Genomic DNA, 27,765 nt, shown 5'->3' on the forward strand with positions numbered 1-27,765 from the left:
GCACCTAGGGTTGCAGAACATGGGAAGGGCTCTTGGCCAAGAATCCTGGCCTCTCCCAGACTGTTTTGCTGGCCCCTCCCCTAGACCCTCCTGCCCACATCCAGCTGTGGAGGCAGCCCAGTGGGTACCTGGCTCCTCGGTGCCCCCGCCCAGGTCCCACCCAGCATACCGCCCGAATTCTTTGTGGGGCCTGCAGTGAGCTGTCAGCTCACTGCAGGCCCCCAGATGGCCCCTGGCCTTGATGACAGTGGGGTCCAGCCCCTTCCAGCTTCCCAGCCTTCCTGGAACCCTCTTGCCCAATATCCTGTGTGGTAATCAGGCCTGTTGGCCCCACACAGTTTTGCTGGCCACTGCCAAGTTCCTTCTGCTTTGCTCTCAATGCTCTACCTCTCGCGGAACCTTCATGAAAGAAAAAGCTGCTACAAGCTTTCTTCTCTGCAGTCAGAATCCCCTCTCCTGGGTGCTCTGCACTCTTCAGCAGAGGTGACTATGCATTCTCCTGTCCCTGCGGTGGGAGGATGGTGGGTCTGGGGAAGGGGCGGAGCTAAGGTGCTCTGGGAGTAGGGCTGGGCTACATCCAGGAGGTGGTCCTGGGTAGCCCTGACTTAATTAGCCCGAGGTCATTCAGGACCGTCACTCTCAGGAAGGAGCAGCTGCCTCTCTAATGGCTGGGGCGCCACTAGGGGCCCTGACAGCCTGTAGGGCTGGGAGAAAGTAGGTACGAAGTTGCTGCAGGGTGAGGGTCAGATACTGCATGACACTGGCGAGGACGGGGGTAGAGGGCTCACATGCCATCGACTGGGTGCTGACAGAAGCAGCTGACCGTGTTATCTCACGTATCCACCTCACCACCGCCCTAGAGAAAAGGCCATGCTCTCATCGTCCCATTGTACAGACGAAGTAACTGAGCCTCCGGTTTGTGTCTTCAAGGTCACACGGGTGTAAGCAGAGATTTGAAGCTGAACGTGGAGGCCCGGCAATAGCGTGCTCTCCGACCCCTATATCACGACTTCTGGGCTCTGAAAGTGAGCCGGACCAAGCTGCTCACTGTACAGACGGAGAAGAGCGAGGCCCGAGGAGGCAAGTAACCTGTTCCAGGTCCGGCAGCTTCTGCCAGATGCTGGGGAGGACCCGGCCACCCGGCTCCCAGGCTTCCTCCGCGACACCGCCACTTCCTTCCACTATTCGGGTGTCTCAGAGGGCAGCCCCTAAAGATGCACCGCAGAACCGCAGAACCCGGTGCGGAGGGGCGGCCGGCCGCTTGCCCGCCCACTTCACTCTGAAGTCCCGCCCTCTCTACGCTAACCAAGAAATCATCCGGGAGGCTCCGCCTCCCCCCCCCAACACCCCTCGGTCGACCCCGAGCCGGGGGGCGTGGTCTCGCCTGCGCCTCCGCCCCTCGCCGGGGGCCTGACCGCGCGCGCGCGCGCGCGCCCCTGAGCCGGCCTGACCGCGCGGGCGCGCGCGCCGAGGCCGCGGTGGTCTGGGGCCCAGGCCCGCGGGGGCCCCCGCGCTCCCAGGCCGGACGCGGCTCGGGTGGGGCAGGGAAGGGGCGGCTGGGCCGGCCGACTTGGCCCCCCGGCTACGCTCGGCGAAACCAGAGCGCGCGGCGGCCGCGCAGCCGCGTGGCCGCGTGACGCGCACCTGTCGGGGCGGGCCGCGCCGCGCCTGCGGAAGAGGATGCGCGGGGCCCCGGCCTGGCCCGAGCCCGGCCCGCAGCGCCGCGCGCCCCGCGCCGCCGCCGACGTTTCCCGGAGAAGCGGCCGGCTCTGACGGGCGAGATGAAGTAAGCTGCCACCCCCGCTTGGTCTCCGGCTCCTTCGGCCGCGGGCGTTGTTGACAGTCGCCCGGCGGCGGCGCGCTCGCGCCGGGCCGCGCCGGAGGTCGGTGCGGCTGCCCCGCGGCCCGGCCGCCTCGGGCTTTCGGCCGGGCGGCGTCTCAGCGGCCACCGCGCGCCCGCCCGCCCCCCGCTGCTCGGACTCCGGCGGGGGCCCAGCGCCGGCCCGAGTTGCCTCCCAGCCCCGCTTCCTCCAAATAAATTGTCCACTTCCTCCTCCGCAGAGCCCGTGGCGGCGGGGACCGGCCAGCCCCCTTGGCGGCTAGTTTGGAGGGGCCCACGGCGTCCCTTTCTCTAGGCTTTTCTGGAAGTCAGCCCGGTGAGAGGAGGAACCCCGTGCTTTCTTTCCCGAGATCAGCTTGATCTCTGGCATTCGCCCTCCGGTTTCCATCAGCGTTTGCGACACACGCATCCAACGAAGAGTTTTCCAGAAGTAAACCTGTCCGCCTCTTTGAGAATCAGGTCACTTCAGCCTGAATGTTTGGTTGGAAATGAGAACTTCTGGAAAGGTCATAAACCTAAATTCTTTGCCCACCCGACCGCCTGTCCTCCCAACGGGGCGCATGGCTCGTCGAAAGGTAGCGAATTAGGGGGAATTGGTGTAGAATGGGCAGATTTTCAGTTAGTTTCCACATTCTCTGCCCTGATCGAAGGCGGATAGACGTTTTGAGTTTATGAGGCTCATCTTTTGGTTAGTTTTAGGAACACTCGAGGTAAAAATGCTCCCTGCTTGGCATGAAGAGAGCTCATTTCTCAGACAGTAACTTTTCTTTGAGGTACGCGACTGCCCAACAAGTAACCCCTCTAGGCAGACATTCAAGTTATGTTTATACAAAGACTGGAGTTTACGAAGTTACTCTTGGGTCCGACAGTTTTAGGCCATCTGAACGGGAAACCTAAGAGGTTTCCCTTTGGTCATCAGTGGCCTAGCCACTTCTGATTTTATTGATGGAACTTGAACAAGGTGAGGTGTCGTTGCATCATGCCACATTTCACGGTGGATTCTGCCAGAGAGACCCTAACCCACGGGCAGAGCAGGAAGTCTGGTTTTGCTTTTTGCTGCCCAGGAAGTCTGGTTTTTGCTTTTTGAGAGCCTGGTGGCTCTTTGGGAGAGCTCTTACCACCATTGCCCTCTAAAATATTTTCACATCCGTGATCTTTTTTTTTTTTTTTGGCCCAGTGTTAAAATGAGGTGGATGATCCCCATTTTCCAGCTGGGGTTCACGCCCCTATTCTGTGGGCTAGATTATAAATCCCTTAAGGGCTGGGCTGGGGACTTTGAAGCATTCTCTTTCTAGCATTCTCTTTCTTTGATGCCCCCCTCCCCCCCACCCCCAGTGTGCCTGGAAGGTCATGAAAACTGTTGATGAGCCGTTTCTTGGTATGTCTTTTTTCTGTTGTGGGATGGTTAATTCATTTTGCAGCAGTTCCAAGAAACTGGCAAGGAAAGTACCTTTACTCACGATGCTGTTGGTTTCATAATGATAGAAACAAACATTTCTGGGGTGCTTACCGTCGGCTAACTCGTGCCAAGTGCTTTGTGGGGATTGCCTCATCTTGTGCTTCTTATTGACTTGTTTGCCTTCCCCGTGGTTGAGACACGAGAGGAACAGACCGTTGGCACCACCGTTGTTCGCGTCTCCTAGAGGGGCAGAATCCGTTTCCACACCAATGCAGTGTTTTAAATCCCACTGCTTGGGGTCGTAGTCACGTGGGACCTAAGTGCTGAAGCCAGACTGCCCGTGTTTATAGCCGATCACCTCTGAGCTGCCTGCCTTTCAGTAAGTTCTTTCCGCCGCCCTCCCCATGCACCTCGGCTTCCCCTGTGCTCATCCTACAAATGGGAATAGTAATGGTACCTAGCTCCTGGGTTGTGGCAAGAATTTAAAAGCTTCGATGCATGTGAAGCTCTAGGATTCGGCATATAGTTAGATGCTCTGTAAATGTTTCTTTTATCATTACTGGTGTTGTTGCTGGGCCTGTGTACTGGGCCGTAGCGCTTGAAGTCACCAGTAGAGGTTTGTTCCTTCGTGCCATCATTCTGATGCAGATAGCTCACACACAGGCGACGGTGGTCTCCTACAGAATGGGATTTATTTGTCCATTCAGCACATATTTGTAGTGCACCTTCTGTGTGCCAGGCCCTGTTTTGGATACTGAAGGTAATCAGCGAACAAAGCACAAAGCCCCCTGCCCCCGTTGGCACTTGCATTCTGACGGGGAGGGGTGGCAGGCAATAAAACAAATACGCTTTTCACAGACGGCGTATTAGAGAATGATACGTACTGCGGAGAGAACTAGATAGAGCAGGGGCTGAGGTGGAGGTGGGAGGTTTGCAGTTTGCCAGAGTCGCCTGAGAAAGGCTCACCGAGGTGACATTTCAGCACAGAATTCAAGTTAGCGAGGGAGTGAAGCATGTGGACATCTGCAGGGGAAAGTAGGTCAGGCAGAGCCAACGGTAAGTACAAAGGCCCTGAGGCAGGACGATGGGTGGCTGGAGCCTAGAGAGGGGCATAGTGGCAGAAGAGATCAAAGAGGTCATGGGTGGGAGGCCATAAAAAGGGCACCGAGTGCCATGTTCAGGAAAAGGCAGAAGAAACCGGAGGCCAGTTAGGTGGTTCCTATAGGAACCCAGACAGGGGTGATGGTGGCTGGGACCAGAGTGGAGTGGTGGCAGGCGGGAAGTGGTTGTACTCTGGATTCATTTTGGTGAGGGGGGGCCCGATTTACAGCATTTGCCGGTATCTGTGGTGAAATATCCCTTCCCGGGCCGTTTCAAGCACCCCATCGTAGAATATCTTCACCTTACAGACGTAGTAGATGGAAACAATGTCAAGAACCCAGGTTAGTAGTAAAATACAGTAAAATAGGAAATGGTGAACTGAAAGTATTTATTACCTTTGAATATAGCTTTTTGGGTTATACATTGGTACGATTTGGTTTTAAATTTTTTTTGAGAGAGAGCAAAAATGCAAGTGGGGGAGGGGCGAAGAGAGAGGGGGAGCAGAGGATCCCAAGCGGGCTCTGTGCTGACAGCAGAGAGCCCAGCGCGGGGCTTGAACTCATGAACCATGAGATCTGGCCTGAGCCGACGTTGGACGCTTAACCGACTGAGCCACCCAGGCGCCCTGATTTGGTCTTTAATTTAATGGCTGTGTTTAACAACTGGCTTGAAAAATTCCTAAAAATTCAGCAGGCGAATCTTGCGTGCAGGTACAGGGCGGCTCTAGCACACCTTTGGGTCATAGGGACCCAAGACCCCTGAGAAGGTGATAGGAATAAGGATTTTCTGAGATCTGGGGAGGAAACTGGCCCCAGAGCCCGATCTTGCAACTCTTGTCCCTGACCCTTCCCAAGGGGCCCGGGAGAGTTCGGGGAAAACACTGGGGTTAGTGACTGGAGAGGGCGCTGGGCCCCTCCCCTCGCACTCTGGTTAAAAATGATCTTTAGGTTGAACTCTTGTTTTACTCCCACACATTCTTTCAAAAATTCCAAACTCCTGGGCTATGATTTGAAGAAGACAGGCCCCTCCTTCCCACTTGGCAAACAGAAGGTGGAGGCCAAAGCTGTCGATGTGGCATTGGGAGAGGGGACAAGGCCGCCGCAGCCACTGACCTTTACCTCTCCGCTCCTTGCCCCTGCCCCGTGTCTGCTGGGAATAGCAGACCAGGGCCACTCCCCCTGTGGTTTACCAGCAGCCACCCTGCCACCGGAGCGCGTCAGGCATAGCTGCGGGGCTGCGCCCCACACCCGCCTCTTTCGCTTGGGCAGAAACAAAGACCGGAAGCAGATTCTGATCCAGACCCCCAGGCCCGCCAAGTCGGTGTTCACAGCTTTGGGAGCGTTGGCAGAGCTGTTCTTCCAAAGGTGAACCACCCAGGATGCCGGGCGGGAACCCCTCAGACCGGACTCGGGGGGCAGGACTGCGGACACGGGCCCAGTAGTCCTGACACCCAGACGAGCCTGTCTGGAGAAGGTCCTCTGCGCCTCCCTAGACGAGGCCCCGCGGCACCGCACGAGGTGGGGTAGTGTGTGTCTGGCAAGTATCTGAGTGTCGTAAATGACACTGCATCCTTCACACACTTCGGTTAAAGCTTCAAGAGTCTCGTCTTAGCTTTGGAAGGGCACGTGGTCATCAGCTCTTTGCTTCCCGTTTCAGCGCCCCTCTCCCCTCCCCCGAGGTGGGCACCTGGCTGCCCTACAGGAAGGCGGAGCTGGGGCCTCTCCCTGATGAGAGAGGGGTTCTCTCCTTTCCCTGGAAAACCCGGGATTGGGGGGCAGCAGTCAAGTAGCGATCCTTCCGCTAAGTCTCTTCGTCTCGTAGGTGGGGCAGGGGGGGCCTGGCCAGGGCAGAAGCCTCGGCGAGAGGTCATCGAGGTGGCGTGGTGATTCACGGCAGGAGCTGGAGAAGAACCACCACTCGGCCCAACGCGCAGTCCCGCAGGCTGCCCTTCCTGCGCCGGAGCTCTGCAAATGAAACTAACTTTGAGTGAAAGATACAAACGGTTCATGGCAGTATTAGCGGTTGGACTGTCACGTCCAGGCTTTTTGGCTCACTTCAGGTGTGTGATTTTAGGAGGTGCCTGTAGGCCCATTCCTCTTGGAGCAGGCAGAGAGGCAGGGGGAAGTGCTTCAGAAAACCCCGCAAAAGCCGAGCCGTGCCGCGCGAGGGCGGTTTAGACCGTCGGTGGGTGTGTTGGAGCCGTCTGGTTTCCCTGTTGCCTCACCCCTGCTCCGGAGCTGGGGCCCTGTTCTTGACTTTGTTGGCCTTCGGGGATCCTGTTTATTTCCCTGTCGGGGCAGCAAGGAGGATGACCGTACTGGTCACTGTCTCCCTCCCCTCGGGGCCGGGCGTAAGGACCAGTCTGGGGAATGTGCCGTCAATGCCCGAGTTGGTTCCTCGGGGCTGCCTGCGGGGCTGAGCTCTGTAGCCGCTGAGCTGCGCAGTTCTGTCGGGCAGCGGTGGCATTATGCCCCCCCAGGAGCCAGGAAGCGCCTGGCACTGAGCTAGGTTAGTTAATGTCCGCGTAGGGCTTTGTCGCCTGCATCATCTCGGCTAATCGTCACAAGCCCCTCATTTAGTTCAGTGGTGTTAGCCCTGTTTTATAGTTAGGAAACGTGGACCCAAACTGACTAGGAGAGTTCATTAGATCACACAGCCAGGAGGTGGTCTTGAGCCCTGGTCCTCTGACCCAAACGCCACATTCTTCCACTTGACTGAGGAAGCCGTTCAGCACAGTGACTGGAGGCTCGGGCTTGGGGACACGACAGTTCTGCAGTCTTCTGGGCTTGGGGGAGAGGGACTGGTCCTTGGGGCTCCCTCACCTGCCCATCCAGGCTCTCTGAGGTTCCGGACTCCTCCTCTTGTCCCCGGCACTTGTCAGTCTGGAGCCCTGGCTCCGCGTGTGGGATCAGGAGCTCTGAAATGCAGCTCGCCAGCTGGAGGCTCCTCCTTCTCCAGGCTGTTCTCCGGGCTTCATATTTCTCACCGCCTCTCTCCCGCACTGACCTTGCAGCTCTGTCTTCCCTCCAGATGGGCGATTGCCAGCCAGCCGAGAAGGAAATGCGTAAATGCGTGAAGGGCCAAGGACAGGGATTGGGAAGCGGGAGAGGAAAGACCGGTCCTGTGGCCCATCTGGTTCGGGAGTGAGTGCACAGGTTAAGGGAGAGTGCAAGGGGAAGGCTGGAGGCCTCGAAGCTGGTCTCTTTACCCTCCACATCAAGCTGAATAGTGGAAACGTTTGGTGTCCTGTAGATTCTGACGCACATCCTGTCGTTGGAGCCTCATCTTGGTTTGGCCGCTAACTGCAACATCAAAAGAGATGAGGAGGAGGCAAAGGGAAAAGGGGGGGCTGGGGAGTGGGCTGTCAGAGGGTGGCCAGGACCCTCTCAAGATGGGGGATGGTACAGGGATGCAGGAAGGTAAGGGGGCCGGGTATCGCCTCACACCTCCGTGTCCCTACCGTACAGCCAGACTCGAACCTCGTGGTGGAGGCTGTTCACCCTTCATCCGGGAACACCTGCTGTCAGTCATCTTGGTTCCCTGTTCAGTGCTCCAGCGCCCCGGGCTGGGCCCCGTTGCCCCTTCGAGTTCTCAGAGCCCAGTAGCTGGCCACGCCTACTTTCCCCCCTCACTTCTCCCTTTCCCCCAAAGCACTAGCCTCAGTTGGAAATCGGAGAACGGGAGAGCCGCGGAGTAAGAATTGCACACAGTAAGCCCTACAACCTTGGTCAGAACAGAAGGCAAGTGAAAGCAGATCCTCCGGCGCATTCGTGGCGGGTCCGAGGCCTCTTGCCTTTCGTACGTGTCAGCGGCTTTAAATTAGCCTGAAAAGCAGCCAAGACGCGAGGGAGGATGCAGCACGCACTTGCTGTGTGTCAGCGCGGGGGCCAGAGAGCCTGGTGCCTGTTGGGCTCCCTCCTTCCTCACCTTCCTTCACCGTCTGAGCCTCAGCTTTTCTCTCTGCAAGAGGGAAACTATCATGGCACCCACTCCATTGTCTCTTTTGCCTGCACTCAGTGGGATCTTACGCACGAAGCGCTCCGTTCAGGGCCGCTGCTGTCATTAACATACCCTAGTGACGACTACCACTTACGTAGCGCTCGGGGGTGGTGGGCAGTGTCCTAAGCATCTGATAAATATTAACTCATTTTCTCCTTCTAATGACCCTGTGGTATAGGTCGCTGTCACCCCCATTTCAGATGAGGAACCCGAGGTTATGAGAGATTAAGTAATTGTCCAAGGTCAAACAGGGAGGAGCTGAGCTAGGATTCCACCTCGTTTGGTTCCAGAGTCCGTGTTGTTATTCACTGTGCCGTAGGAGATATTAGTAATCGTTCTGGGCCCGGAGCCCAGCAGACACGAGGGAAGCCAAGCGAGGAGTGACGGGGGTGATCCTGTCTTCTTGTAGTTCCGGCCGTCACCCGAGGGCCATCTACCATTCCCGAGCTCGTGGGCCTGGTGGCCTGTGCTCATGGATGAGGTTGGCGTCGATCTTCCAGTGGGCAGCTCCGAATCCTGCGGCAGCCCTGGGTGCCTCCCCGGAGCTTCCTGCGGCACCGCGGTCCGTCTCTAGCAACTGGCCTACCCCCTCCCCGCGTACAGTCCCTGTTTACGGGGCAGGCTCCCTACGCACCAGCTTCCTGGCACAGAAGCCAAGTTGCTGAGGAGGGAGCAGCGGGGAAGCCGTGGGATTATAACATTTTTCTGAGAAACGTGGTTGTTTCCTGCCAGGCAGGAAATGTTTGAGAGCCTGGAAGTGTGTTTACCTCCATGTCCCAGCCACCTGAACCATGTCTGATCTTTCCTTGTTCCTTGTCTGTCTCACCTATGCCCAGGCACCCTGGCTGTTGGAAGATGCTCACAGTGGCGATGTGCATGGCCCTCCTGGGGTGCCTGCAGGCCCAGGAGCTCCGGGGACACGTCTCCGTCATCCTGCTGGGAGCAACCGGGGACCTGGCCAGGAAATACTTATGGCAGGGGCTGTTCCAGCTGTACCTGGATGAGGCGGGGAAGGACTACAGTTTCAGCTTCCATGGGGCTGCCCTGACGTCCACCAAGCAGGGCCAAGCGTTCATAGCCAAGGTCCTGGAGTCCCTCTCCTGCCCGGAGGACATGGCACCCGACCGCTGCGCCGAACTCAAGGGCCAGTTCCAGCGGCTGAGTGCATACCGCCACCTGGCGACGAGTGAGGACTATATGGCCCTGAGCAAGGACATTGAGGCACAGGTCCAACACGGGGGCCTCCGGGAGGCCGGCAGGATCTTCTATTTCTCGGTGCCACCCTTTGCCTATGCGGACATTGCCCGCAACATTAACAGCAGCTGCCGCCCGGGCCCAGGCGCCTGGCTGCGGGTTGTCCTCGAGAAGCCTTTCGGCCATGACCACCTCTCAGCCCAGCAGCTGGCCACGGAACTCGGGGGCTTTTTCCGAGAGGAGGAGATGTACCGGGTGGACCATTACCTGGGCAAGCAGGTGAGCTGCAGCCAGGAGTTGGAGTGAGCCGGGCGCGGGGAGACCCCACCGGCAGAGCCACACTGATAATGTGGGATTAGGCCTGAGCCGTCATGAAATCCGAGGCGCCGTGGTCGTCCCGAGGGTGGGCAGGCGGCGACAGGCTGGAGGAGAAGCAGGGCGGCAAGGGGCAGGACTGCGTGGCCCTGGTCCGCCTGTCCAGCCGCGTTCTCATCGCTGCCCTGCATCATCTACACGGGTGGCCCCAGGACTCTGGTGTCGGCCTGGCTTCCAGGGGGTCCCGGTGGGGAGATTAGAATTAACTTATTCCGCATCCAACTGCCTTTTTTCAGTATCCGTGTCTTCCTGAGTTCTGTTTTGAGCTGAAGGCTGGTAACAAGGTCTCACACTGCGTAGGGACCCTAAGTCCATGTTCCTCAGCCAGGTTCTGTGGCAGAGCATGGGGTGGCCTCCTGGGTGATGCAGGCTGGCTGGCCACTTCACTCTGGGCAGGCCCTTGGAGCGCCTCTGGAACATCTCTGCCTAGAAACCCCAGCAGAGAGCACACAGCACGGCACCCTCTGGTGCTGACCAGGCTGGTGAGCCCAGGGCCACGTGGGTGGGCACCTCATAGTTTTCCAGGACAGAGGCATTGCTTTCTGTCCAGCCCTGTTTGGAGTGGCAGCATCCCCAAAGAGTGGTCCTCAGACCAGTGTCTGACCTGGTGAGGTTTTCACCTGTTCCTGGGAAAATGAGAAAAGAATACTGAATGCATTCAATCTAAAGCTTTTCTTGCTCCATTTTTAGTGGTAAGAAGATCTCTTTCTTTTATTAGAAGATAAATAATCTGCAGTACTTTTTTCCTCGCAAAATAAAAAGCAGGTAACCCTGCGGAGGTCACTTACAAGTTTTTGGAGTGTGCGTGGAGCTGTGAGGCCCCAAAGCCCAGGGACTGTTGCATCCTGGGAGCGTCTCCTCCGAGCAGAGGGTAGAGAAGCGTGGGCCCTTTCTGGGAGTCAGGATTCCTTCTTCACCCTGAGAACCAGCGCCCAACTGGCCTCCTTCCCCGGCAGGCCGTGGCTCAGATCCTGCCTTTCCGAGACCAGAACCGCAAGGCCTTGGACGGCCTCTGGAGCCGGCACCACGTGGAGCGGGTGGAGATCATCATGAAGGAGACTGTGGATGCCGAGGGTGAGTGGATGGCCCCCGCCCTCCGCGGCTCCCCGGCTTCCGCCGGCCCTGTGCCCGGTGAGATGGGAGGGCCGGGGGATCTGCCCAGCCTCTGCGCCCCAGCTGGTGCTTCTCGGAGGGAAGTTTCCTCCCGTATATGTGGTGTTCCTGCGGGGCCTGCTGTGGCCCAGCTCTGGCCTGTGCTAACCCCCAGGGCAGAGCCCGCCTGGGCCTCGCTGCCCTTAGGGAACGCAGGCTGGGTGAGTAAACTTGGCCTTACGTGGCCAAGACCTTACGTGGGTGCGGTGGGGCCCATCAGAGCTGCCCCAGGGCTGGTACCGGTGGCGCCCTCTGCCCAGATGCTTCTCCTCGCCTCCTCGTCGCCTCCCGTCCCTCCTGTTCCTTCCCGGCTCGGCCATCACTTTCTCAGGGGGCCTTCTTGACGAGCTCCATTCCCCTCACGCCCTCGGAACACCACGTGCCTCCTCGGTCCGCCCTCCAGTCTGTTCTGTGTCCTGTCCGGGTCCAGTGTTCCTCTCCCACCGGACCGAGGGGGTCAGGTGCCTCCTTTCAGGCTCCTGGCGTGCACGTCACAAGCGCTGAACGAATAATGAATGAGCACCGTTGACCAGGGAGCCTCCGGCCTGTCTCTGCTGGGTGACCTCAGCACATCACTCCCCTCGGCTGCGAGATGGGCAGGCCATATAGAAGACCGCTGCTGAGGCTCTGCGGAGTGCTGGCGTTCTGTGACTCCCTCCACTTTTTTGAGCCTTGACTGTATTATGGTCAGAGCATTGGTTCTCAGCCCAGACCATAAAAGCTAATTCTTCTTGTGTCCGTCCCCCCAGTGGCCATCTGAGGTGGGTCCTAGTATTAGCTTCCACGTACGGATGCGGTTTGGTGATGTGCCCAAGGTCACGCGGCAGGAAGCGGTGGGGCCGGGTCCTTGGGGTGAGAGGTCTGGCTTTGGCACCCAGGCTCCGTAGCAGTGCGTCTAGCTCATCCCGCTGGCTGCTGTCTGCGGGGCCGAGGCCACTGTCCTCGGCCCACGGTGTGCCCCTGGGCAGAGCAGAGGGCAGACCCCTCGGGCCTGGCTGGGGGTCCAGGAGGTCTGTCTCCCGTTTGCCTGTTTCTCTTTTCCTTTCTCCTTCCCTTGGTTACTCTCTCCAGCTTCCCTCCTTTCCTCTTCAAACACGTATCTGGTGCTGGAGGCTCCGTGTGAGGGCCATGGCCATACGGAGGGCAATGAGGCACAGCCTCTGCCCCCCCGACACCTCTCGCTGGGGGGACAGGGTCTATTAGGACAGACTCCGAAATGACTGATGCAGGCCGACAGTGCCGTGGGAGGCAGGCAGGAGCGGGGGTGCCGGGCTGGGGCAGTCGGGCAGGGCCCCGTGAACCCAGCCTCTGAGGGCATTGCCGTCCTCGAGCGGAGCTGGGTTTCTCCATTCCGGAGCCCCTGTCAGGACACTGACCCTCTCCCCGCCGCATGGAGCCTTCGTGGGCCTCGGGAACCCGCCCCAGCGTTTCCGTTATTTCCCGTTCTGTCCTTAGCAGGGGCTCAGGCTGTGGGTTACCTCCTTGTGCCGCTGTGTGTCCGCTGCGCTCGTGGGGGTGCGGGCTGGGCCCGGCTCTTGCTTCACCGGCAGGGAGCTGAACTTCAGATCTGGTGCTGAGGGCGTGGGATGGTGACAGGGTGCCGCCGTCACCTTCTGCAGCCCAGCACCAGCCTCTGCCCAGACTTGGCTCAGCCACCGGCAGGGCTGGGACACCGGGACGCCTCCCCTGCTTCTGGCGGCCCCTTCCTGTGCCCACCCTGCGCTGGGGAGGAGCAGTGATGGCTGGGGTTACCAGCTGGCACCATCGCCCCGTATCCCTTCCAACCTTCCACCGCATTTCCCTTTCGATACCTGATGTCACTTGCAGGTCTCTTTGCGGGATCCCTAGGGAGCCAGGGGCTGAGCAAACCAGAGGCCTGCTTACCCAGCAAAGATACTTTTGGGTTTTGGAGAAAGGAAAAGGGAAGGCAAGGCACAAAGGCAGACAGAGGCCCGGGCAGGACTGTTTGCCAAAGCACGGCCGGAGGCAGGGAGAATCTAGGTTCGGACAGTACCAGACAGCCGCGGCCCAGGAGGGTGGGCACGGTGGCCCTGCCGTCAAGGCTGCCGCATGGGACCAAGGCCCAGGCCCAGCAGCCTCAGGACCTGGGTTCGGAGGGGAAGGCGGTGCTGCTGTCACACCCCGGAGCACAAGGCTTTTGCCCTCAGCTGGGTCCTGTGCCTTCAGCCCAGAGGCGCAGAGACACAGGGCAGGGCAGGCAACTGGGGCGGGGGGAGGGGGGGAAAGGGGGGATTCTATACCCGCCCCCCCAGGGGCTCTAACCCATAAGGGTGTGGCCTGCCCCGTCCTCGTCAGAGATGCCATCCTGGGGGTTGGATCTCCCTGGTCGGCTTGTCTGCCCACCAGTCGCCCGTCACACTAGTTCAGGCTGGAGAGAGAGGACAGGAGACGTGGGCCCCGAGGCTGTGCCCCCGTGGCCAGTGAGTCCCGTGGCCAGCACATCTGGGCCTTGGCCGTGCCTTCCGCAGTCGGGATGGGAAGCGGGCAGGGGGAGGGGCTGGCCTCCTGCTGGAGGTCACCGTGCCTTGCCGTGGGTCCTCGTGGGTGGCCGGCCAGCTGCTACGGTGGGACTGAGGGCGGCCTGGGAAGCTTCCAAGGTGGGATTCAGAGCGCAGCAGTCGGCGTCAGGCTTCAGAAGGCCAAAGTGCAGGGGCGGTCTCCCCTCGCGGGGCGCAGGTGCCGCTTCAGCTGTGCGGCGTGGGGAGCCTCCGGGGTGGCCCAGCTCCGGGACCCTCAGGGATGGCAGGCTACACTGCCATTCGAGTGCCGCAAAGGGAGGGGGCTGCACGCCGGGCCTGGGCCCTGGAAAGGGACTTCTGAGTGGCAAGGTCGTTGGGATGTCCCGTCCCCGCCCCTCCCCCGCCGCTGGGCCCCAGTCCAGTCATCCGAGTGGTTGAGGCTGGCTTCCCCAGCTCCCTCTCTCCTTGGCCCTTGAGTGGCTCTCTCCTTCCCTGCCGCAGCCTCTGGCCCAGAGGAGTCTGCTGCAGTGTGAAGGCTGCCACGCAGGCAGGAGGGAGAGAGTGAGAAGGGGAGGAGGAGAGGAAAAGCACTTCCTTCCCTGGCCCCAGGGCCCCCTCCCCAGTCGCACCCAAGGTGCCCCGCCCCCTCAGAGCCACAGAAAGCCTGGGCGGCCTGATCTCCTGAAGCAGCACCATGGGCTATACAAGGAGTGACCTTGGCTGTGTGGAGATGACCCCTGCTGGCCCTCATGGTGGCCGCCGGGAGGCTCTGCTGAAGGGAGGGCTGCGTCATTGATGGCCCGAGGGACAGCTGTCCAGGCTGGGCTGCCCTTTATTCTGGGGGCGCCGGGATGGGATCCAAGTTCTGTGGCACCTCAGAACCCAAGCTTCTCACCCCCGTGCCTGTGGCGCAGTCCGTGCGGGCCCTCGGCAGTTGGCCTTATTGCCAGGATGTGCTCAGGGCATCTCCGCGCCCCTCTGCTGCCCTGCTTTCCCCTCTTGGTGGAAGGCTTTTCTTTTCTTTTCTTTTCTTTTCTTTTCTTTTCTTTTCTTTTCTTTTCTTTTCTTTTCTTTTCATTTATGTACGTATGGATGGATGTATAGATGTATGTATGTATTTATTTATTTATTTTAAGATTATTTACTTTGAGAGAGAAAGCAAGCAGGGGAGGGGCAGAGAGAGAGGGAGAATCCCAAGCAGGCTCTGCTCTGTCAGCTCAGAGCCCGACGTGGGGCTCGATCCCATGAACCGTGAGATCATGACCTGAGCCGAAATCAAGAGTCAGACGCTGAACTGATGGAGCCACCCAGGCGGGCAGAAAGAGGGACACTTCTCGAGGGTGCTGTAACTGCCCCTGGCAGGGAGGGTTCCAACCACCCGTTCCCACACCGGGGAAGGAGCACAGGGCACGCTGACCTCTGAGGGTTGGAGTGGCCATTCAGTGCCCCTCACGCAGGGACCGAGGCAGCCTGGGTCCTCCCAGGTGTGCACCAGCTGTCCTGCCCTCCAGCCCTGGGCCCCCCTTTCTGCAGGGCCATCTGCAAGGTGAGCTCAGGGCGGCTGGCAGGCCTCCTGACTGGGGAGAGCGCCGGCAGACCTGCTCTCTCCTTGGCCCTCCCTCCTCTTTATTTTTAGTTCTCCCCGAAGGTACGGGTGGGGATCACGGCCAGCTTTCAGTTTTGTGGTTCTTAAATCTGTGTTTTCCCGGGAAAGTCTGGATCTCCCGCAGCGTGGAGGCAGTGGGGAGGGGGATTGCGGTCCCCGTTCTGAAGGGTGCGATCCTCAGCACATCTCTGAATGACGATGACGATCTCTGTTGCCTCTCTCTGGGGGTTGTTTGGAGGCTTAAATGAAATCACATACATGGAAATGCTTTACCAGTGGAAATGCTACTCTCCTTGCAAGTCGTCAAGGAAAGGAGGCTGCCTGTCTCTCTGGGGCTCCCTGGGACTCGCACGTGACTCGTGCCGGGTTACGCGAACACCCGTAGTTGGTCTATAATATTCCTTTATGTCCAGCCTTCGCCTGGTTCATCTCTCTCTCACATATGGATGTGAACGTGTATTTCAGCTTCCACCTGTCAACAATCTGTAGAGTGTATACCTTGTAGTTACTATTTCTGTGAAATTTCGGTTTCTGTCACAGAATACGGATTGCTGTGTTCTTAGGCATTTCACTTTTTGCTATTTTATTTATTTACTTTTACTTTTAATTTTTTTAACATTTCTTTATTTTTGAGACACACACACACACACACACACACACACACAGTGCAAGCAGGGGAGGGGCAGAGAGAGAGGGAGACCCAGAATCTGAAGCAGGCTCCAGGCTCCGAGCCGTCAGCACAGAGCCCGACGCGGGGCTCGAACCCACGGACCGTGAGATCATGACCTGAGCTGAAGTCGGATGCCTCACCGACTGAGCCACCCAGGCGCCCCCTTTTTGCTATTTTAAATAGTACTTTGCAGGCTTTAAAAATTAAGATATATTTTCATATATTATAAACTTTACCCTTTTAAAGTGTACAATTCAGTAGCTTTTAATTTATTCACAAAATTGTTTGACCGCCGTCATCCTAGAACACTTATGAGCCTTAAAAAAAATATTTTTTCCTTTGAGTGTACTTCTGAAGTGGAATTACTAGCGAAATGGTGGAAACTACGTTACAGCTCATTACATCTCATGAGACCGTTTTCCAGAACGTATCCAACAGTAGTGTTCGTACCTCGTGTTCCTACAGCTTTGCCTGCATTGGTGCCAATCTCCCTCCCGTCCTTGCCGGTGTGGTGGGTCTGTGGGAGCGTTTTTCAAGCACATGGGACACAGCTTGTCTTGCCTGCCGTGGGATGCTGCCCCACGAGGGTCTGAGGGGTAGCCCGGCTGAGGGGCAAAGCCGTGCTTGTGACCTTGTGATCCTGGGTAGCTCTGGCCTTGAGCCGTTTGGAAGCCAGGTTTGTGGTCTTGGTCCTAGTTGTCCAACCCGGTTGAGCTTTTTTCTGTCCTTATTCAGACAGCAGTGGGTTTTTAACCCTCAACTTTTGATCTAGGAAAGGATACCAGGAGTGAATAGAGATCGTTTTCAGGAAGAATCAGTCCACAGTAACTGGTGTTAAACCGGAGTGGTTGGCATCCGCAGGGGAGCTGGTGCCCCGGCTGGACCCCTGTCCTGCGGTCGGCTGTGTGGTCTGTCCCGGAAAGGCGGTTCTGAAAAGGCAGAGCTTAACCGGGAGGGGCTGCAAGTCTCCGGGCTGTGCTAAACACGGCCGCCCCTGAAGCTTGAAATTAAGGAATAAAGGAAGCTCTCTTTTACACAGCGGGTAGTAAACCTGTGAAGTGCATTCTCCCCGGCCTTGAGAGAGGATAAAAATAGGAAGAGGGCTACTTAGGGATTTGCTAAACTAATGAGTGGTAAACAGATAACAGGGCCCTTGAAGGACTCTGCTGTGTTCCCTCCATCAAAAATTCATCTGTTCTCCAAGCTTTAACTCTCCTCTTTATACTCTTAAACCTGTAATCCATTGATTGCAGGGCGCACATTTTTTTTGGAATATTTGAACATCTCCGAAGTTGCATTCACCGTTGATGGGGCACCATAGCTTACGTGGTTGGCAGCCCGTCTCTTTCTCAGCGGTAGTAAAACCGTGATGCTCTTGCCATCGTTGGCATTTTGGACTTGATGAAATCCAATATGTCTCTGGCACTCATTGCCTACCCGAGGTCTAGTCTTAAACCTCTAGCTGTCTTCTTGATATTTGCACCAAATGTCACCACTTCCAGACTCAGCAGATTCAGAACTTAAACCGCCATCGAGCTTTTCTCATGAAACACCACTTGCGTTGTCTAACTTCTTTATCTCCAAATGGTGACTGTTCTCTGCATTGCCGGCTGCTGGTCATTCTTTTGCAGCTCCTATAATAATAAAGATACTAGCCGGTATCTCCTGGTATTTCCCGTGTGCTGGGCTCCGTTCCAAGCCTTGTAGATGTGTTAACTCATTAATGCTCGCAGCAGCCCTGCGAGGGAGGGATGGGACCGTCCCTCTTTTATGTGTGAGACAGAGCGGCTCTCGTGGGGCTGCAGGGCTGAAAGATGGCAGAACAGGTGTTCGAACCTGTACCTCCTGGCTCCACGGACCACACTCCAGAGCCAGTCACCATGAAGCGTGTACTCCTCCCCCGAATAACGTCTTTGTCTTTCCCGTTACGTCATCTGCCCTAGCCCTGCTTCCTTCCCTTAACTGCCCCGAACGCTGCCTTGTCGGACCAGTCCCCTTCCCTGAAAGTTTGTCTTGCAGGTAGACCGGAGACGGCCTGATTGTCCCACAGCACCTCTGTTACGGTTCTCCTTCCTGCTTTCACACTTGTTTGAAAGAGTCGTATTTGACATACAATTCACGTATCAGACAATGCACCCATTTAAAGTATCCAGGGCAGTGGATTTGTCAATTTGAGAGCATTTGCCACCCCCCAAGGAACCCCTGTGCCCCTTATCCTCATCCACATGCCCCTACCCCACGCAGTCACGAATCTGCTTTCCGTGTCTACGGAGCTGCCTCTTCTGGACATTTCGTATAAATGGAACCACACAACGGGTGGCCTTTCGTGTTTAGCTTCTTTCTCCGAGTGACGTGTTTTCAGGGTGCAGCCATGTTGCAGTGTGTACCGAGACTTCATTTCTTTTTTATCGTGAATGATAAAATTTTACGTATCCATCGGTGGATGGACGTTTGGGTGGCTTCCTCTTCTCGGCGATTGTAATAATGCTGCCGTGAACGTCCGCGTACAAGTGTTTGTGTGGGCGTGTGTTTTCACTGCTCTTGGGTGCACACATAGGAGTGAAATTGGTGGAGCCTACGGTGATTCCGCTTAACTGGTTGTGGTCAGGAACTTTTTTTTTTTTGTTTCTTTATTTTTTTTTTCAACGTTTATTTATTTTGGGGACAGAGAGACAGAGCATGAACGGGGGAGGGGCAGAGAGAGAGGGAGACACAGAATCGGAAACAGGCTCCAGGCTCTGAGCCATCCGCCCAGAGCCTGACGCGGGGCTCGAACTCCCGGACCGCGAGATCGTGACCTGGCTGAAGTCGGACACTTAACCGACTGCGCCACCCAGGCGCCCCTGTCAGGAACTTTTAATAGCTCCTCAGACCTCTCGGTCTAGCGTCCAAGGCCCTTTCTGTCTGCTCTCGCTCGATTTCTGCCGTCCCGAGTCACAGACTGGCTGCTTCTGCCAGGCCGGGCTTACGTTGTCGTATGAGCCGTGTGTTGGGGCCTCCGTGGCCCGGCCCCAGCAGGCATCGGGTCCCTGACCTTTGACCTAGATCCATGCTTCCAGAGCCCAGCTCAGGTGGCTTCCTCCGCTCCTGAAATCCGCTGGCGCTCATGCCATTCAGCCCCCTCCCGAGTTGCACGTTCACTTGTATGGTTGTTAAACACTGGGAGTGGTAGGAAGTTAAAAAGGAGGTGTTTGCGTGGTAAGAATTGCGGGCTCTGGAGCTAACTGCCCAAGTCGGATCGCATTTTTACCTCTTTGTCAGCTCTGTGGCCTTGGACGAGTTACCTAACTTCTCTGAACCTTCGTTTCCTTGTATTTTTATTTTATTTTATTTTTTTTTTTCAACGTTTTTAATTTATTTTTGGGACAGAGAGAGACAGAGCATGAACGGGGGAGGGGCAGAGAGAGAGGGAGACACAGAATCTGAAACAGGCTCCAGGCTCCAAGCCATCAGCCCAGAGCCTGATGCGGGGCTCGAACTCACGGACCGCGAGATCGTGACCTGGCTGAAGTCGGACGCTTAACCGACTGCGCCACCCAGGCGCCCCTCTTTGTATTTTTAAAATCAAAATGTGTATTTTTAAAAAATGTGTATTTATTTTTGGGAGAGCGCAAGTGGGGGCAGGGCAGAGAGAGAGGGGGACACAGGATTCGAAGCGGGCTCTGCGCTGACCTCAGAGCGCCCTGTGTGGGGCTCGAACTCACGAGCTGCGAGATCACGACCTGAGCCCGAAGTCGGACGCTCAACTGACTGAGCCACCCACGTGTCCCTTAAAACTTGTATTTTAAAAGTAAGACCTGCTTATATATCAGTATTGTGAGGAGTAAAGGGACTGATGAACACTGTTATTATATAGTTATTATCTGTTCTTGATGTCCTTCTTCTCAGCCATATCGTAAGAACTTTGAAGACCAGAGCCCTGTGGGGCTGGAGGAGCTCAGGCACCGTTTCAGCGGGGGGGGGGGGGGGGGGGGGGGGGGCACTTTGGGCATTTCGGTTGGCACAGCTGGGCTGGATCCTCCCACTCTTTCAGGGCTTGGCGTGGCCAGGGTTGTACCTTCAAGTTCTGGCCGAGAGCAAGAGTCAGACTCCTGTCCCTGAGGACAGAGGTGCCTTCTGGCCAGCAGGCTCCTGGGTCCATTTCTTGCCCCGTGACACGGGTGCTCCGTCGGGCATGGCACATTGGGCTGAATTCAGGGCACGTTCCGCCAGTCATGGCCTGGCCCTCCTCGCCGCCCAGCTGGCAGGAGCACGCGCCACGAGCCTGGTTGGGGCAGGTGGCTCAGGACTGGTGCCGAGGACCCTGGGTGGCCCCTGTGAGGGAGCGTGCGGGGCCAGCCAGGTCTGAATTAGGGGCCACTCTTTTTGCTTGTTTGAATTAAATATTAACTAGATCAAAAAGAATTCATACTAAATATATGTAGGACGTGTAAGAACTACGATATAACACATCGAGTGTACCCACCAAGCCGTTTTTTCAAAAGTTTATTTATTTATTTTTGAAAGAGAGGGAGAGCGAGCAGGGGAGGGGCAGAGAAAGAGGGAGACACAGGATCTGGAGCAAGCTCCGGGTTCCGAGCTGTCAGCACAGAGCCTGACATGGGGCTCGAACCCGCAAACCGTGAGATCGTGACCTGAGCTGAAGTCAGATACTTAACCAACTGAGCCACCTAGGCGCCCCCCAACCAAACCATTTAAAAATTTTTTTTAAGTTTATTTACTCAGAGAGAGAGAGCACAAGTGGGGGGGGGGGCAGAGAGAGAGGGAGAGAGAATCCCAAGCAGGCTGATATGGGGCTTGAACTCACAAACCCTGAGATCATGACCTGAGCTGAAGTTGGCCGCTTAGCCGACTGAGCCACCCAGGCGCCCTGTTTTTAAAAAGAGCTTTAGTGTGTCTTTCCCCAAATTCTGTCCCATTTCCTCCCCTTCACTATTCCAGATCTGGGGTAGGTTACTGTCTTCGTTGTTTGTGGGTAAGTCCGATTCCATAAACAATATATTGTTTCATCCTGAAGGAGAGGCATACCGTGTGCATGTGTGTGTGTGTGTGATTGTGTGTGAGTGTGGGTCTTTCTGCCCCTTTATCCTGCACTCAGGATAGTCTCGTCAGATCTGTCTTCTCATGACTGACTCTTTTCAGATGTTTCTTATCCATAAAACCCATCCGTTGAATTTCTGACTTCCAACCGTACTTTTCGTTTGTTGACGTGTTTATACTAGTCATTTCCTATCCTGTTTTCAAAATTTTTATTTTATCAAAGCAATCCTGTTTCTTCCTCTTGATGTGATACTTTTGCGATTGATTCGTGATGACGTGTAGATGTCCGTTTTCTCTGCTGCCCGGTGTCCCGTGGGTGCAGCTGCGGGGCCGTATCGGGTGCGAGGCCAGCAGCAGTGGGCGGACAGGTGCGGCGCCTACTCTGCGGGAGCTCCTGTGCGTGGCAGGGGGAGAGACGGACGGGCACTGAGGCAGTCAGCGGGGCTTGTGGAAGACAGGCCCCCGGACACCCCCGGGGGTGCAGGCCAAGGGGTCAGTACAACCCTCCAGAAGCCGAGACTTGTAGGGCATTAGGAGTTGCCGGGCAAAAGAAGCAATCCTGAGTTCTAGATGATTCACACAAAGCCTTTGACGGACGATTGCCCCTCCTGCCGTGATGGCAGACTCTCTCTGTCCAAGGCTCTGAACCGGCCTGGGCGTTGGCCGGTCGGCGGAATATGAACCATGCCGTGTGAGGGGTTGTGCACTTGAATCCGAAGCTCTACGCCTGTTGGGTTGTGTGTATCCGAGGCACCGATAATCCGACCTCGTGCTGCGTCCGGAGGATATTGTGGAGTCGACCGTGGGCTCGGCCAGCTCCCGACTCTGCTGGGACGAGCCCTACACGGCTGGCTCTTCCCTCCGGCGTGGAACAGGGATAACCGTGGGCGCTGCCCCTCGGGAGCCTGTGGGCAGGCGGGGGGCTGCCGCCGCGGGGCTCTGTGCTCGGTGTCGTCTGTGTCGCTCTCCTTCACCCTCACCGTCACCCTGTCCACCCGCCAACTCGTCGTCCTCCCCTGGATGTCTTAGTTTTCGACACACCCAGGGGAACTCATGGCTTCCCCTCCGCCAGACTGTTCCTCTCCCCGTGGCCCCCTACTGCTGCCCGTCCTTGGCTCAGGCCCCAAACCTAGCAGTTCTCTTGTGCCTGCCCCCAGCGGTCAGCAGGTCCCGTCACTTCTGCCCCCAGAACAGATCGTCCACTCCCTCCGGCTCCTCTGCTGCTACATCAGCCCCAGCCTGGTTGCCTTTCCGCTGGGGCAACCGCACAGCCTCCTCCTTGGCCTGCACCATTCTCCCGCAGCGGGCCAGGATCTTGTCTCTTCCTGCATCATTCTCCCCACCCGATTCCTCTGAATGTAGACCCGCGTGCCACCAGCCCCTGCCCTCCTGGCCTCTCCGTCTTGCTCACCTTCCGTTAGGCCCTCCCAGCCGAGCTCTTTCCCGCCTCGGGCTGTCTGCGCCCGAAGGCTTCCTCGCCAGTCTTTCCCTCGCTTTTGGCAGTGCTGACTCTCCTGCCCTCAGAGGACCCGCCCTTTGCCCTCTTCTGACTCTCTGTCTGTAATTCCTTCATTGACTTATTTTTTCCTCCCTCCCACTGAAAGCTGAGGACAGGGACCTCCTCGGCCCCTACACCCTGCCTGGCACGTTTGTGCCCTTGGTAACGGGGTGGCACCCGTTAGCCCCACTTAATGGCGGGATGCAGGGACAGACCCAGGAGTCGGGTAACGCCCAGGACCACGCTAGCAGGCGGCAGCCAGAGCCCAGAGCCCAGGCGCTCGCCTCGATGCTGCAGCCTCCTGTGGGGCCGGACCTCCCTCCCAGCTGACGCCTAGGGAGGGTCGGGAGTCCGGCCACAGATCTGCAGGTAAATGCAGTCTGGCCTTCTCTGGGACCAGACCCTTCCCCGTGCAGATTCCCGGGAAGGCCCAAGGGTTTGACAGCTTCACTTAGAGTGTTCAGAGACACCCTCCTTCCTTCTCTTAATTGAGATTTGCTCTGACATAAGTCATGTTTGGAAGTTCTACGGACTGGGGGATGAAGACGGCAGGGGCAGGCGGTGGGGGCAGGGGGCCAGGTGTGCCTTGGGGAAGTCTGGCACGTTGCCCTCTTTTTTTTTTTTTAAGTTTATTCATTTTGAGAGAGAGAGTGAGCATGAGTGGGGAAGGGGTGGAGAGAGAGGAAGACAGAGAATCCCAAGCAGGCTCCACACTGCCAGTGCAGAGCCCATCGCGGGGCCCGATCCCTGTGAGGGTGTGACCTGAGCTGAAACAGAGTCAGACGCTCAGCCGACTAAGCCCCCCCCCCCCCCCATCGCCGGGCGCCCCGCTGACTGTTCCTTACAGCCTCTGATTCGTCTCTGCTGTACAGGCCGCACCAGCTTCTACGAGGAGTACGGCGTCATTCGCGACGTGCTCCAGAACCACCTGACCGAGGTCCTCACCCTCGTGGCCATGGAGCTGCCCCACAACATCAGCAGCTCAGAGTCTGTGCTCCAGCACAAGCTCCGGGCCTTCCGGGCTCTGCGGGGCCTGCAGAAGGGCAGCGCCGTCCTGGGCCAGTACCAGGCATACAGCGAGCAGGTGCGCAGAGAGCAGCAGAAGCCGGACAGCTTCCGCAGCCTGACGCCGACCTTCGCAGGTGGGCTCGGGGGCCGGGCGTGGGCAGCCACCGCCGGGGGCAGCTTTCCAGGCTCAAACACGCTTCGCTTTGGGTTGGAAGGGACCTCGGGTGGGGTGTTCATGAGGGTGCTTGTCGGCAAGGAGGAGATTCCTTTGCCTCTCCGGCCTCCCCCATCTTAAAGCGGCAGGTCACCTGTTGGGTCCGTGTGGGCGAAGGGCACCCGGTAGTCATCTCGGTTTGGGCCATGTCCACACACACCCGCAGGGCTCTCTGAGCCGGGTTCAGACCTGGCCCCCCCTTACATCTAGCCCCCCAGTGAGGCTGCGGTTGTGTCCGGGCCCAGCCCGGGCCCCCTCCAGCAGGCAGCCACCCTGCTGCTCAGACAGATGTCCACCGGCGACGTCCCGTGGACAGTTCCACGGGCCCAGAGCGTTCCTGGAGAGGGCTGGCTCCCTAATGCTGCGGGCAGTAAACTCCACTACAAGAGCAGTGGCTGTTTATTGGGCACTTACGATGTGCCAGGCACTTTTTGTACGTTACCTCGTTAAATCCTCGCATGCACAAACCCGCAAGGCAGGTACGATTATCATCCCCATTTAAAGGTCAGGAAATGAGAGGCTCGGTGAGGATGGCACAGACTTGCCCAGGGTCGTGCAGAGAGAGGACTTGGGAAAACCAGGCTAGGAACACAAGTCGGGAGCACGCTCAGCTTCTGGTTCTTACGGCCGTGACGGCGCCCTGCAGGCCCCTTTACCCGCACACCACCCTGCCTCAGGCACGCCCGGGTGCTCTGCAGACTGGAGGGAAGCGTTCCTTCCCGGCAGGAGTCGGGGTTGGCCCGACCTCGCCCCCACCGTGAGACTTTGGTTGTCTCTCAGGGGGACTGGGACTCTAAGGTACCTCACTCACGGAGGTGGGAGTCCGAGATGGCCCAGAGGCTGCATTTCGAGCGCTGGCTGGCAGGAGAAGATGCTGGAAAGGGTGACCATAGCAAGGTCTCGGGTGCTCCACAGGCTGCCTGCAGGAGGGGGCAAAGGAGAAGGGCTGGCGGAGGTGAGGAAGGGAAGGCCGGCGCCCCGGGAAGTCCTCGGTTCTCTGTGCCAGAGCGTGAGCCCTGCCGTCCCCTGTCACCTCAGGCGTCCTCGTTCACATGGACAACCTTCGCTGGGAGGGCGTCCCTTTCATCCTGATGTCCGGCAAAGCCTTGGATGAGAGAGTGGGCTACGTTCGCATCTTGTTCAGGAACCAGGCTTACTGTGTCCAGAACGACGAGCACTGGGTCGCCGACCAGAGCCAGTGCCTCCCTCGGCAGATCGTCTTCTACATCGGACACGGTGAGCTGGGCAGCCCTGCCGTGCTGGTCAGTCGGAACCTGTTCAGGCCCTCCCTGCCCTCCGAGAGCTGGAAGGAGCTGGGGGCCCGGCCGGGGCTCCGCCTCTTCGGCCGCCCGCTGTCCGATTTCTACGCCTACCGCCCCGTGAGGGAGCAGGACGCCTACTCCGTCCTCATATCTCGCATCTTCCACGGCCGAAAGGACTCCTTCATCACCACGGAGAACCTGCTGGCCTCCTGGGGCTTCTGGACCCCCCTGCTGGACAGCCTGGCCCACGAGGTCCCGCGCCTCTACCCGGGAGGCGCTGAGAACGGGCACCTGTTGGACTTCGAGTTCAGCGGCACCCAGCTGTACTTCTCGCAGCGGCAGCCGGAGCAGCTGGTGCCGGGGCCCGGCCCCGCGCCGATGCCCAGCGGCTTCCAGGTTCTCAAGGCCAAGTACCGAGAGAGCCCGCTGATCTCGGCCTGGCCCGAGGAGCTGATCGCGAAGCTGGCCGACGACATCGAGGCCACGGCCGTGCGAGCCGTGCGGCGCTTTGGCACGTTCCACCTGGCGCTGTCCGGCGGCTCGAGCCCGGTGCCCCTGTTCCAGCAGCTGGCCACCAGGCACTACGGCTTCCCCTGGGCCCACACGCACCTGTGGCTGGTGGACGAGCGCTGCGTCCCGCTCTGGGACCCCGAGTCCAACTTCCAGCACCTGCAGACCCACCTGCTCCAGCACGTCAGGGTCCCCTACTACAACATTCACCCCATGCCCGTGCATCTGCACCAGCGGCTGTGCGCCGAGGAGGACCAGGGCGCCCAGACGTACGCCAGCGAGATCTCGGCCCTGGTGGCCAACAGCAGCTTCGACCTGGTGCTGCTGGGCATGGGCGCGGACGGGCACACGGCCTCCCTCTTCCCGCAGTCGCCCAGCGGCCTGGACGGCGAGCAGCTGGTCGTGCTGACCGAGAGCCCCTCCAGGCCGTTCCAGCGCATGAGCCTCAGCCTGCCCCTCATCAACCGCGCCAGGAAGGTGGCGGTCCTGGTCATGGGCAGGGTGAAGCGTGAGATCACCATGCTGGTGAGCCGCGTGGGCCACGAGCCCAAGAAATGGCCCATTTCGGGCGTCCTGCCTAGTTCCGGCCAGCTGGTTTGGTACATGGACTATGAGGCGTTTCTGGGATGAGGGCCCCAGTGGCCTCTGCTCACTCCCGCTCTCGCTCTCCCCGTACTGTCCCCTCTCCTCTGTCCCGCCACCTGCCCTGGCTGCCCGGAACCCTATGCCTCGGGGTTAGGCCGCCGGAGAGGAAAGGACGAGGCCTTATCCCAATCCCTTTGACGGTCCCTGTCTAGTTGTGGTGGGTAGACACAGATGCAAGGAAAAAACGGAGTTTCTGCTCTCGAGAAGTTTCCGGTCCTGTTCAGCAGAGAAGTATCCACCTTAAGAGCATACCTGTGGCCTTTCCCCACGAACACCAGCAGCACAGAACCGGGCAGGGGGGAAGGCTCCCAACTCCGGCAAGAATGCCATGATTAGGTTAACCCAGGAAGGCTTCCCGGAGGGGGTGATCCTTGAGCTGGCTCCCATGGAAACAGACTATGGATGGTAGAGAGAAGGGACACAGGTGTCCACCGGGTGCAGAGCCCACGCAGAGCAGGTTGCTGGGAACTGTCCAGAGACCTCGAGTTGGCCGAGTCCCCGTTTCTTCTGTCCCCTCCTCCCCTTCTTCCTGAGCCTCTGACATTTAGCCTTCTGTTCTGGCCTCTTGGTGGCTGTCTCTCCTGCTCCCTCTGGGTTCCCTTCCTCTCGGTTCTGACTCTGACGATGGTGGGGTCTTTTCTCATCGCTCGGTCTCTCTGCTGCCCCCCAGAGGGGTGAAGGATGGTAGCGTTACACAGCAACAAACGCAAGGAGGTTAAAAGGTCCCAGAAATCTCGCGGCTTCCTCTGCGTGGGGGGGGGTCCCCGCCTGCTCTCCCTCCTCCAGCCGGCCCCCTGCCCCCTTCGTGATGCACGGTGCGCAGAGATGATTCGGCCATTCCAGGGATCCTCACTTATGAGGGTCCTCTGTACCGCAGGGGACTTCCGGTGGGCGTTTCCACTCTCAGTATACCCTCGGGCTTTACCAGGAAAGATCCAGTTTTAAGTCTTTCTCTGATGGTGACACATCATATGTGGGGAGAGACCCCGTGCAAACCGTCTCCACCATCCAGGTGCCCTGACCTGACCAGACGGGAGTCAGGCCCCCTCGGTGGGGCAGCTGCGGCCTTCTCGGGGACATGGCGGGTTCGCGGGGCCACGGGGGGCGGGGGGGAGGGGGCAGGCGTCCCACCGACTGTGCTCCCTCCCAGTGGATGATGCCGGGTGCAGCGACCTACTTGCTGTCCACCGGCCCCTCCCGCTAACACGCTGTGAAAGAGCTGGGAAAAGAAATAGGCAGCTTCTCTTTAAGAGGAGGGTGGCTGCTCTGTTCCTGGTCAGCGGTGGGTCAGTAATGCCTGTTTTTCCGAAACCCCCAAGGTTCCGGCGGGGGGAGGGCGGGGGAGGGGGACGGCGGTGAGTCTGAAATTCTTTTAAAAAATATTCTCACATATTGAATTTTTATTCCAGCTTCCCGCAGAGTCATGCCCCCAAGACAGGACTGTAAAGGAATGAGACCGATGTTTCTGTGACTGCTGTCTTGTTTTAAAGTCACACGTTGTGTCCGGTGTGGGTGCCCCACAGAGAGCTTTCCTTGGGGAGGAGGAGCCCGGCCAAATCTATTTCTCTACTTCTGATTGTTTATGCTTTCTTCAAGGCGATGGATTTAAAAGAATTCTGGTCTCGCTTTGAGATGTGTGCGTGTGAATCTGGTGCCTGGGAGGGGGGCTCTCGATGGGGAAGGCTCTCTTCTTAAAATTCCCCTGACCTCCAGCGACCCGTCCAGACAGGACACCTCTCTTCGCACCAACAGAGCTCCCCTTGGCGAGGCGG

At 58.1% G+C, this 27,765-nt stretch overlaps 1 protein-coding gene across 7 annotated transcripts; it reads left to right on the top strand.

The window, feature by feature from the left end:
• Positions 1-334: 334 nt before the first annotated feature.
• On the top strand, positions 335-27,624 carry H6PD (hexose-6-phosphate dehydrogenase/glucose 1-dehydrogenase). Of its 7 annotated transcripts, none has more exons than XM_025912372.2 (6): positions 335-483; positions 931-1,080; positions 9,176-9,812; positions 10,865-10,982; positions 23,227-23,496; positions 24,615-27,624. In XM_025912372.2, exons 1-6 carry the CDS (start codon positions 404-406, stop codon positions 25,976-25,978), a joined length of 2,619 nt encoding a protein of 872 aa, XP_025768157.2. In that variant the 5' UTR covers positions 335-403; the 3' UTR covers positions 25,979-27,624. The 7 variants fall into 7 exon arrangements, with proteins under 7 accessions (XP_025768157.2, XP_086571722.1, XP_086571720.1 ...); XM_086715596.1 differs by lacking the exon at positions 335-483 and adding an exon at positions 636-718; XM_086715594.1 differs by lacking the exons at positions 335-483; positions 931-1,080 and adding an exon at positions 1,434-1,786.
• The last annotated feature ends 141 nt before the right edge of the window (positions 27,625-27,765 follow it).

Source organism: Puma concolor, chromosome C1 (assembly GCF_028749965.1).
Source record: "Puma concolor isolate L17-30 chromosome C1, mPumCon1.1.hap2, whole genome shotgun sequence".
NCBI classification, from domain to species: Eukaryota; Metazoa; Chordata; class Mammalia; order Carnivora; family Felidae; genus Puma; species Puma concolor.